Below are 12,848 nucleotides of genomic sequence, written 5' to 3' on the forward strand. Positions count from 1 at the left end.
TGAGTCTACTGGGGCAGACAAACGGCAACCGGCAGCTGCATCAAGGTCGTTGCTGTCCAATTATGGATGTCAGCACTGCGGAAATGCATCGCTTTTGCGCATTGCAACCCGTTTAGCAAAGATGTCCCCTTGGATAGGCCTTCCGAGCGCGATCTTTTCACCGATCAAACGTTAAACTCCCCGGCAGGGAAAAGTGAAAAACTTGCCCCTTTCCAAAACCGTCTCCAGGAAAAACAGGGTGCCCACGGAAATGCTGCACGCGAATGGAAGGAAACCAGCAAAATGCCTGCACGCACACATCCACCCCAAAGACCACAGCACGGATCCAGTTCCGATGAGCAACCGGATGCCTTCGTACCCCGGATGGGCTTCTCTTTCATGGTGCTGGATGGTTGAAGAGAAGACGATGCAAAAAAAACAGCCCACAATCCCGCTTCCGTCGGTGAATGTAGAAACCGAACCGAAACCGTCTTGCTGCCTCGCTAAATATGGAGCAATCGGACTTGCACTAACCTCAATTTCGCGTGGTTTCCTGCAACCACTTCGATCTCGTCCCCAAGACCCTCGTGTAACGAGTGATCCGACGTACAACAGACTGCTTGTTAGACGGCTTACGCCTTCTCCGTGTCTAGCGTGCCGTGATCGGACATCAGCCTAGCTAACGATACCAGGACCGATGAAATTCGTGGGCCAGAGATTTCGACGCCGACCACGCCGGAACGGTGGTGCGGGAGCGAGAAATTGTGCAATTAGATATTTTGCCGGTACAAAATTAGACCAGACCTCCGACCTACTCGCGATCTAGCCCTGCTAATGATCTTGACAGGACGGACGGCGAAACTCCTGCGATCGTACGGAATCGTGCAATGGCAGCGATTCTATCCTCACGGTCCGTAGGTAGAGCTACGCGAGGACCAAGAGCCTATTGCGCAAGGTGCGCTTGCCTTACAAGCTCACAATCAACGGCTCAACCCCGACGACGGTTCAATCGACCGAACGTCGCCCTCTCGATCTGATGGTTGATCACGCTGATTTGCATATTCCATCGGCAGCAAATCCAGGTGGTTACTTTTTTCACCCAACTTTTCTTTGTTTCGCCCCGGCCTTTTTTGTTGCTAATCCTGCCCTGGCACAAGGGAAAAAGGTTAGCCAATCCAACGAGTGAAAAGAAACCAAAGTTGGAGCTACCTCATTTTACTTGCGTCCATGCGCAACACAACCCGATTGGTTCCGAGTTCACCCAAAAAAAAAAGGCTCTTCGCACCAGATATACGTTTTTCATCATGCTTCCGAGTTAGTTAATTAGTGCCAAAATGCTATTCTACGGTTCGTGAATAAGTAGCGCCGCACATTTCCATTGAAATGTGAAAATAATCTCTCCCCTAAACGCTGTACGGCTCGTTAAGACCGTTGCATCACCGTCTATCACAGTTACAGTTTGCTTTTAAGTTATGTTTCCATATTAATCCTCCTCTACAGCCTCATTAGCTATCTCTCTCCTTCTCTCTCTCCCTCACTCGAGCGGAGGTGGTGGCATTCATATGCATTGAAAATCGACCGCTAGCGCCCAATACTTCACGCTCGATATAGTGCGCGATCAAAGACGCACCACACGAATGCTAAATTTATCTAAATCTTGGCCTAATAATGACCGCCCCGTGGGGAGGCGCCGTGATATTTTCGGCGCATCACAGCAATGCGATAATTTGCGTTATTTAACCGACGCCTCACGGCAGGACGGCTTGATTTATGACTTCATCCGTCAGTGGAGGATACCTTTCGCGAGCGGAAAAACAGCACCACCGGTGGTGTTTAAAATAGTTAACAACTAGCCAGAGTTCGGTAACGGTGCCGATTAATGCCACCGGTGACGACGATGACGCGACAACTTCCCGTGTGACCACGTACGCCCTAATTCGATTTCCACCGTCACCGTGCTCGGCCATTTGCGAGGTAGCTAAATTCATTACGAACCGCGCGACGCCATTATCAACCTAAGCCCTACATGACATATGACACTCGCGACACGGTCCACTGACCTGGCCAACTGACCGCGCATGGGCCCGGATGTGGCCCATTTAACCTTAACAACCCGTGAGAACAGCCCCCCCGGGGGTTGTGGGCTTGGCGGCCATTTTAATTCCTTTCGTTCCACCCCAACTTATAGGGATTCTTCGACACGGGTCGCGTTATAAGTACAATTTACGTGAGGCCACGGATACTTTTTTTCTTCATTCAACACGTCATCCGCGAAGGCGCGCGCGCACACACTTTCACTGCTCAAGACGTTTTTCCGGTGTTCCCTGTGGTGTCGGTCCACCACCCACGACCACCGCCTTCCGGAACTGGATCAAGTTCATTCAATTAGCAGCGAAGGTGCACAAAGACACGGGTCGCGGCCATCGAACCCGGACAGCTTTTGCAGGACGTGGTCTGCACACTGTTGGCATGTGCGGGCAGGATGATGACCATCATTTGTTTGCTAATGCCGATCACGTTCTGGAGCGTTTCACGAAACTTTGGCTTCGCCATTTCACCACCAACGCCACCCAGTCGAAAAACGGACGTCAGTACTTTCCATCTGCGAAACTGCTGCTGCTACTGCTGCTGCTAGTGGAACGTGATGCACATACGCTAAATTTTCGCCTCGAACATTTACTGCCACAATTACCCGCATCAACGATCAACAGACCCTGCATCAACGGCCATTTGCAGCTGGATCTCACGAGATCATCAAACTGACCTTTCGCTTCGTCCCAGATGCTAATGACATCTCCTCCAACGGGAAGGATGGTCTTTTTGACCCCAGAAGTGTTTCGTTAAAATCATGCACATGTTCACGGGGGAGCAATAAAATCCAATTGCACCACGATCCGCTGGCGAACTTCCCTGATACAACCCTTCGACAAATGATCACCTAAATGAACGAATCATCAACGCTCGAATCACATACCCGATTGCATGCAGACAAAGGCCAATCTCATCTACACACTGCCCGGTCAAGAAATGGTGAAAATGCAAGCATCGAAAGAGATACGAATGCTTGCTGAAAATCGACCAGGATGCACTTGTTGGCCATTTAGCGTGCGCTGTTATTTCTTCCCCAAGCACAAGCGTGGACTTGTTAGCCCCGGTACGTAGTTAGGCAGCAGCTAGTTAGCATTTGCGTACTTCCCATTCCGATCGGTTTTGTGCCTCGTTGTGGTGCCACGAAGCATTGCGGAACTCGTGGTGCAAAGTGCACGCCACGAGTTGCCGACCTCGCATTCGCACCAGGCAAAACACCCCAAACGACGATGCTGCTGCATTCGGTGGCCGGAAAATTGATGTGGGAGCCAGCAGCCGTTCGGTGGGACGGTGATTTCCTTCCGAAGCCTCCCATTCCCTTTTGCCGTGGTTAGCATACTTGCGCACATACCAGAGAAGAGGTGGCTGCTTTGCTAAATTTTACACACAAAAGTCAAAGGTTCCAGCTCCCTCTTTGGGGGAGGGGTTTTCTGTGCGCCAAATCGCGGAAGGCAAAGATGTGTGTTCCGCTTCGTTTTTCGCCGCGAAATTGCGAAAAAAAACCCTTCGCTTCACTACAGAACGGCTCCATCGTGCAGCCCACCGGCTGGTAGAGTTGGTTTACCGGTGTTGTGGCGGAATGCACTTGATGGCCTCCATTTTTTTCCCACCTGTCAGGCTTTCCCTCCGGTCACGTTAGCGAAACACCAACGGAAGGGAAACCGCGGTCTGGGAAATCTGCCGCCCGGTGGTTCCTAGCGATCTCGTTCGATGTGCGCAATGGCTGCGGATCATGCTATCAGCTTCCAGCTCAGCCACACACACACACACTAATCCATCTAGACACCTCTTTCCACTTCACTTCGGTCCCGGTTTACGCCATGATGGATAAGCAGTGCATCAGGCCAACACCTCAGGGCGTCGAGCGCGATTGCTGATTGCTGCACCACGCGAATAGGTAATTAAATAGGACGCTGCGATGTGCTGGCGTTTGGATCAAGTAGAGCCCTGGTTGCTCCTAATTAAACCAGATAGCAGCAGTTTAAAACTTCGCACCCAAATAACTAGCATGGGCATGGGTTTACATTTCGTGTGGCTGTTAGCGGGCACCGGATGTGGAGAGCGCTACCAGCGAAAAAGAAATTTGCTCTACCGGTCGCTGTCAAATTGAGCCACTTTCTTGTTGCAAAAAGCTCCCGGAAGTTCGGCCACACCTCGTTGAGATGCATGTACTGTGCGTGCGTACGCGGCGTAGTTTGAAGGTGAAACCGATTCAAAGCAACCGCGTCTTCTACGCGAACCGTGACCGAACGATGACCAAGACCGCCCGGTAGCGTTTAGTCACCGTGGAAAGCGGCCGCGGCTAAGCAAAACGAAGGAAAACTCCGTCACCATCTTGATTGCGAAAGGCTGCAGCAAAGCCCGGGCAAATCTGATGTCGATCGTAGGCGCACGTCGAGTGGAGACTTCATCATGTATTCTTCACGCCAGTGGGTTAAGTGAGCAGCAGACATCACATGGGTGCAGCTTGATGCCGGTAAAGGGGCTCTAGCTGTACGTGCTGGTAAAACAAAACCACAAAACTCCCAAAAATTGGTTGCCCATCAGCAAATCACCGGCCGGCATCGAGGGGCGGACCCGGCATTAAAACAAACCTGCCCCAGACAATGAATGTTTTGCTTCGCTTTGTTCGAATGTTTTCACTCACTCGCCCGACGGCGGCAGATATGAATAATGATCATGATGATAATTGAGCAAGTTGAAGGCAAGACTGGGTTGTTATTCGCTCAAACGATTGATGTTACTTCAGCCGTTCAATAGCTTGGGATCTGGGAGGCACTAATGCTTAACCAAATAAACGCTTCAGTGGGAGAGAAGTTTATTTATATTTGGAGTTCCATTTTTAGCGACGAGTTGCATCAAGCACGTTCAAGATGTTTTGCATCATCTTAGTACGTCGAGATGGTTGAAACGTGAAGCGATGAAATGATCGAACGAGTTTCTGCAATTTTCGTAGGAGTTTCTGCATACATACGATGCATACAATTTCATGTCAATAATAGATAGAAAAAAAAGATACGAGTATTATTTTTTTTCTATACGACAATCCAACGTTATCAGCCCATAAACCTTGCGATACATCGAGCGCAACTCCTTCATGTAAGGGCAACAGTTTCGCCAAGGACTTTTACTCCGTTACTGGGTTGCCCGGTTTCCGGATGTAGTTTATTTGTAACGGACTGATTGATAGACTGATGAGATGCTTTAGCGAACGGTACACCGTCGTCAGCTCGTTTCATTTTCCCCTCGATGGCCAAGAGCAAATAGACCCATTTCACTATGATCAGTGATCTGCTCGTGCTTTCTTTGTCTGCTACCAACAATGTGCATCGCCTAGCGTGAGTGACGATGTGTGGATGCATATATGAGAATAACAGCGAGAAAGAGACCGAAGAGAGAGAAGCGCGATTCTGCAGAATCACGTCCTGCGGATCTCTTAAGAACTCCACGAAATCTCAAACCCCGTTACTTTTCCGGACAAACAATAGCTTCGGGAAACCTTCACCAAATCGTGACTCGCAGTTAATTTAAATATAGAGGTGTAAAAAGTAACACCTATTTTACCGTAAGAACCTCACCCACAACCAGGCGAGGCTCATTAGCACATCGCCATAAAGCCATTTGCTATGGAACCGCAGGAACCGCCAGGTCCGCACGACTAACTCGCGGTTCATGCTCGATTTACGGAGATTGGTTCGTGTCAAATTCCAATCAATTCTGTTAAGGAACCATGATTAGAAGAAGGTACCACAAGATTGGCCTCGAGTACACGTCCATCGTTGGGATTCTGCTAAGGTTCTTTCGGAATTACAGACCACGGATGTTGGTCGCGGTCTGGTTTCGGACAGGTTAATAATTTTCCAACCAGTAACTGCCAGTATCTGCCTCGACACTAAGCAGAGATGCCAACGAACAAACGAACGATCTCCCTCATTTTGTAGGTTCGTGCGCGAAGAGTACAACCACGCCCAAGGAAGCAGTACCCTATCTTTCACGCTCGATGCATACGTAATAAAAATAAGGGCCCTTCTTCTGCTCAAGGCCATCAGTCGACCAACAGCAAGCACATCAGCATATGCAGCAGCCGAATCCGCTTCGGATGATGGCGATTTTGTGGTTCCACTGCGTGACTGCTCCGTTTCCGTCGCGGCTCGGTAGCCACCTGCACCTTCTTTTTGAACCGCACGATTCCCTTCAGGCAGCCTGAAGGCTTCGAACACTTTGAAGAAAAAAAATATGTGGTTGGACCTTCCACCTTCCAGTAAACACACAAGCCCCATGTTGGGCTCGAATTTAGCGTTGAAGTCTTCCAGCGATACAACCACACCCATCGTTGAACCTCGATCGCCATCGCCAAAAACGATGAGTCACGAGCAGTACTCCTGGAATCTCGAGCCCTCCGTTACACGAATGCAACAAATCGCAATCTGCGTTCAGACATGCTCGATTGATCGCTTCCGAGAAAGGTGTACGATCGCGATGCTCTTGGGCACGTAGCTTGAAGCGAACACAGAGCGCGAACTGCGTGAGTCACGCCGAAACGAGCATCAATCTCTACGCGAGGCTTCATTCGAGGATTGTGTGCTTGTGGGCTTCAAGTTCTGGAATGTGCAAAATCAGCATCAACAGGTTTGGCGTGAAGGTCTAAGAAGGTTCATAATTTCAGGGACAAATAAGAAAAACAAGATGACATACTTCATCTCTGTTCACTTTGCAAACTTCTTCACGCACACAAATACCCAGCGCAAATAGAAGGACGCCGCAGAGAACAGCATGACTCACTGCGAAAGTGACTCACGTGCGAGTGGGGAAGCTGTGCGATATTCATCTTGCGACGGAGTTGCGAACGGTTTCTCAAGGGTTTCCGCTTCGATAGCCTTCGAGCAGGTTACAGAGTCACGGAAAAGCAACGAAAAAAATCGATCCACGATGCTTACACAACTTCTCCCGTGGAGACCCGTCCTCGGTGTGGGCAAACAATACAAATTGAGCCATTCCGCTTCAACCCGGGCTCTTCAATTAACCGGAGTGTACACACTCCAATCAGGGAAAATATCGTGCTACGCCTTCTAAATGACCGTCTAAGAACCACTGCACGCATGAGAACACAGAAAACTTTACAGGCTGTTTTTTGTTTCCGTTGCGAGTGTGCGGAGAAGAAAAAAAACACGTAATTGAGGTATAAAACTTGCAGCGCGCGATGCAACCTAAATAGGGTTGTTGGTAAATAAAACACGCTCTGTTCTCCTCTACATCTTCTTCTTCACTGGCTTGCTTTACCGCACGATTTCATTCTACGCTTTTCAATAGAAACATTACATTTTATGGCACATGCATCATAAATCAATGGAACTTTCTCATCGCGCTCGTGATCGTTTCTAGACAAAAGAAATTGAAAACGATGCAACCCATCTCCCTCGCACAGGACGGGGGCATTGACACTGAGACCGAGAACGAGAACAAACCCGATTCTTACGCCCTCTTTCAGACCTTCGGAAAGCCCCAACATTCGGATCCACGTGACCACAAACGTTCTGAGCGTTTTTCCCCTCGGTTCCGGTGGGTGACTTCCTGCCGATTTTTTGTTCTCTCTCTGCCTTATTTAATGATAATTTTATGAAAATACAATTCAACGAACTAAACGCGCACCGAAGAGGGCGGAAAAGCTAAAAGCCATCGTAATGTACAGCAACATTCTGTGGAGTTGTTCACACCGAGACCGAAGCTGGTGGTTCGAGAATCGAGAAAGAGAACCCCTCTTGCAGACCATCTAACGATCGCGAGATGGAAACGGCTCCCGTAGGGCGAGCTGGAATGGAAAAAAAACTGTTACACTTCAGTGCCGTACGGTGGAGGAATTTTCTCCACGCCCAGGGAAAACCCCAGCCTGCTTCGTTTCGGTGGTCGAAAATGAACACACACAAAAAATGGAAAAAGAGCAATCCGCCCCAACGACTCTTTCTTCGTGTGGCGTTGCGCCTCGATGCACCTGCTAATAGCGCTAGCCCCCACACAGAATGATGCCTTTGCTGGGACGGATTCCGATTCCGTGCCGAATGCACCACACGCTTGCCAACTGAGCTGAACGAGAACCCACTCCCGGATGGGTGGGCCGATTGTTTTTTATGCTCGCTTTATGCTTTCGAACCGCCAACGTTCCCAAGAAGTCATGATCGAACCATACCGCCTCGTGAGTTGCGTGGTCTCATGCGATCGCTTCTCGACCGCCGTCGACGAATCGCAACGTGCGTGGAAAATCAATGCTCGAAGCAAAATTGGCAATAATAATCGATAATAGGTCGGTCCGACTGGGCGATTCGCGTGAGCTTTCCACGGGTCGCCGCGCGAATTTTCCCTCACGAGACCATTTAGTCTGCCAACGACACAGCGTGCTAATAATAATGAGAGCAATCGAGTCAAATCAAGAAAAAGCTGTAATAAACGTTAATAGAAGATCGGTGGACTTGAAAAAAGAAAAGAGAAAAAGAAAGGCTTTGCGAGTAAACGTAACACCTCAAGCGGTGATAAATATTTAATCGATTAAATTCAATAACGTAAACACAACCGCAAGGCTACGAGCTCATCAAAAGCGTCGTGGTCAATACAGTTTTGTTACATCTTATGTAATAGAGCGCAATAAGGCTTTTCGATTGTTTATGTTACTATTTTCATCTAAATCGTGTCAATAGAAGCGCGAGATAACCACACAATTGAACACTTTTCAAAAAGCAGCACGATAAAAACAAACAGAATTACAATGCAAAAACGAATCAGTTAACGCACGTTAGTGTTTTCATTACATAAAAAGACACAAACTATAATAAACACACAATTCCCCTGCAATCATGTCGAATGGAATCAACCTCCGAACGACCGGCAAAAGCATTAAAATCAATGTTGGCGATGCGCATTTTCCCTCATGCATGCTCGATCCGAACAGAATGCGACCGGAAGCTGAACCGATGGTCAAGTTTATTTATTTTTCCCTCCTCGGACTTACAACTCTCGCTCTCCGCATATTGGCGTCGCCCAAAGGTCTGGCAGCACGGAGTCGACATCGATGCCAACGCACAATCCAACCCAGCTGCTGCCAGCTGACCCTTTTCCATTATTTCCAAGTACACCGCGAGAAGGGATGAGAAGCGCCAGTGGTACGTAGTTAAAACAAAATTGGGTCAAAAATGTTCAACCGTACTGAGTTGAGCCAACGTCATCTGGTAAAAGATTGCCTCTGGCGCACCTCTACAGCACGGAATTGGAATAAGCACAAGGCGAAGGAAGAAACCGCGATCGAGTAGCGATCGGAAATTAAAACTCATTTCCGGACCAAGCGCCAATACGATCTACGTACGCGTATGCATTTTCCCAAATTGTCGAACAATTAACGACGGATTTTCCTGGCGAATGTTACGTGACGAAAAATTAAGCCAACGTTCGTTTGTCTTAAGATATAAAACCGCATATCGAATAATCTGATTTAGCTTGCACTTCACTCTGCAACTACGTCGCTTTAATGCCACATGGTCGTAAAATAGAAAACATCTACTTTCTTCCGTCCACAGGCACCGGATGCATTGCAACTCTTGCAGCAAACGAGTACGTGCAATCAGTGTTTTATGTTGAGAAAAACACCGGATATCATAACATCGAAGCATGTGTTCTACAGCCAGCATCAACTCTGAGCTGACTATCCGCTTTAGACGACAGCGATGGTTGCACTTCTTCAGCGAAAGGAAGCGAAAGTCATTAAGACACTGACACACACTGGCTAGCTGGAATTTATTTTCCACTGTCAGCATTACCACGCACAAGCACGATGAGAAATAATTCTTTGATGAAATTCGTCCACCGTTAGTGCTACAGGGCGGAGGATTTCTCTTCACTCTTTTACTGCTAAAATATCCCACCGCTCGCTTTATCGACGACGCCGACAAATCAATTTCTCCACAACCGAAATGGACGATTTGATGAGGGAAAAAAATACAACACACAACTACCGCTGATGCCGTATATAAATCGACGTTAAATCAATTCGCGCCGAAAGGCTTCACGTGCCGAATCAATACGGACGCCCACCTGGGCATCCATCCCGGCGAGGCGGCTTGTGTCAACCTTGTGCGAGCTAAATTTTGTCTTCCGAAAAGAAACAAAAAGTGAAAATTAATCGTGTATCGAAAGAGTGCCGGATTCGGTACATCGAACTGTTATTAATGTGCATCATTTTCCTCCGGTGGTTGGCGCATTTTTGTTTCTCTCTCATCGTACCGGATCGGTAATGCAAGAAGATGCAGCGTCAAGCAAACTTTCCCATTCGAAAGCATTACAAAAGCAAGCTGCCGGCATTTTGTCGGTCTGACGATCGCCTATCGACTAAATTCCAGCTGTTGCTGAATTGACACTTTTTGCCACAAAAGAAATACCGATGGAATGGGAATGCCATTGGGCAAATGTAGAGGACGAACACTCTGAAACAGGATCGATTGTTCGTATTTAATCTACCTCATCTATTGCCACATGTTGAAAGAATTGACTTTGGTTGGTTTAGTTCCAATAAAAAACCAATCAGAACCTGATAATACATTTTGGCATCAAAAGGAATTTAAAATCAACGCCAATTTAGCGGCCATTGTTTTTTGGATAATTTTGCTTAACCCAACCTAATTCGTCGCGAAGTATATAAAACATCTCCAACGGCAATCGCAAAAAAAAATATCATACTATGCCTTGCCTGTGTGTCTTCAAGGACGACCTTTAAAAATCATCTAACCGAACCTCGATCAGACATCTCATTGTTTTTTGCTGTTGAGCCAGATTCGTAAATTACTCCAACATGACGCATGCTCTTTTCCTGCCAGAAGATTTTAATTCACCGATCGACCGACCACCGAGGCCTCGAAAAATGTAAAAACTTTGATCGAAAATTGGACCTTCCCCAAAACGCCACGACGACAACGCACTACCATTCGCCGTTCGATTTATGTTCGAGCAATGGCGATTTTCCACAACCCCATCAATTCCATGTCCTTTCCACTACCCCCGCCTCCTCCCCCAACCCGCCCCAGCAACCCTTACGCCAGGGGGATGATAAAAATAGGCCAAACGCGCGTGAACCTTACCATTTCTCGTCGCAGGATCGCCAGCTGAGTGTCCAGGGTCGTCGTCGTCGATTGCGGACCAGAACCGGGTGGCTGAGGGGATGCTTTCCTTCCACCGCTACTACCCCCCGAGAGGGTGCTGCCGACGGGCGAGTGTCCCCGCTGTTGACTTTCGAGCGACGCGATGTTGTCGCCATGCAGCAACCCCGATCCGACCGGGATGAACGGATTCGTGTGGTGGTGGTTGAGGGCGGCCGCGATGGGCGACTGGGAGGACGGCGGTAGGCTGGACGGGTGCGAGGACAACCCAACGGCCGTCCCGTGGAAGGACTGCGGTTGCACCTGATGGTGATGAGAGGCCGGATGTGGCGAATGTTGCTGTTGCTGCTGGTGATGGTGGTGATGGGGTGGAGGATAATGCGGATTATGCTGCGATTGGTGTTGATGGTGTGGGTGCTGATGGTGTGACTGGAACGGTGTGCCGGCGAGATCGAAGCCACTCAGGCTCTTCGGCAACGGGGGCAATCCAGGGAGCGACATAATAATGCTGCAACGAAAAAGAAAAAAAGTTAAATGTTAGTGTATACATCGATTGGAGTCTAAATGGCCGTTCTTAAATAAATAACAATAACAATAACATCGATTGGGGTGGGTACAATTTATAACAGTTTTGAAAGAAAAGTTGCTCTCATTAGAGCGTAACACGGAAATACATCAACTTAACTCTATGGGTGACTCAGAGTGGCCTAAAACAAATTATTATCTCCCAAAAAGCAAGCCTCTCATTACATCAATCGCTTTGGCGACCCACAAAGTATTCTACAAAAATGGCTATTCAAATAGATAGCCTCAAACGAAGGCAGGAGTATAATTAATGTACCCATCTCATCATGGGCGGACAATTATGAAACTCCACTCAGTGCAGTGATGGCAAACATTCGCACACAGCTTCTCAGAATTCATCCGCTCAAAACCCCGTTTCATCGCCATTCCGGGTGATCTAATTTCCTTCACCCGGCATTTAATTTACCTCTTTTTAACTCCTAAAACTCGCCGTGGGCACATTTCCCAGGCGCTAGAGGCCTTCAACGAACCGAACATCCAACATCGAGGTCGCGTACCGTCCCCCGACCAATATGCCAAAAATTACCAGCCTTCAGCTATAATCGACCCCGAACGAAATGTGTCAATTTCGACTTCCGGCAGCACCCGGGAGGGTGGAACCGTCCGGCGTGCTCCACTTTCAAAACCGCCAACCCAGCAATCGAAATTCTCATCCACAATCGAGCGCGGATAATGCAACCACCATGGATGACCGGTGATCAGTGGCTACAGGAGGGAAAAAAAGAGCCCGTTTAGCTGAACGGAGCCCGCGAAGATGCCGCTCCATCGAACATCGGTCCCGGCGCTGTCATTTCCCGGATTCCACACAAACGCCGTCGATTTCCCGAGCCTCCAAAAAATTCCGAACAAACAAAAGACCTCACCACCAATTACGCGGTGGTTCGCGACCTAGAAAGTACTCACCGGTGGCATTGTGGAAGCGAATCGTCGACGTAACGCGTACGAGACGCGAACAAACCGCTTCCAGGTCGCGATCCGGCGCAAAAGGGATGACACACACCCTGGGTGAATCCGGCGCAACCACCGCGTAATCGACCGCCCCCTAGAAAAGAATGGGAACGC

At 48.6% G+C, this 12,848-nt stretch overlaps 1 protein-coding gene across 1 annotated transcript in view; it reads right to left on the reverse strand.

Annotated features, from left to right (window-relative positions):
* The window catches only part of LOC128725983 (uncharacterized), a 44,901-nt gene that overhangs the window by 24,893 nt on the left and 7,160 nt on the right, over positions 1-12,848 (reverse strand). The window contains exon 2 of the mRNA XM_053819758.1: positions 11,184-11,709. Within this exon, the coding sequence (XP_053675733.1) occupies positions 11,184-11,709 (526 nt within the window). The remainder of the gene's footprint in view (positions 1-11,183; positions 11,710-12,848) is intronic.

The sequence above is a fragment of the Anopheles nili genome, chromosome 3, assembly GCF_943737925.1.
Source record: "Anopheles nili chromosome 3, idAnoNiliSN_F5_01, whole genome shotgun sequence".
Lineage (NCBI taxonomy): Eukaryota > Metazoa > Arthropoda > Insecta > Diptera > Culicidae > Anopheles > Anopheles nili.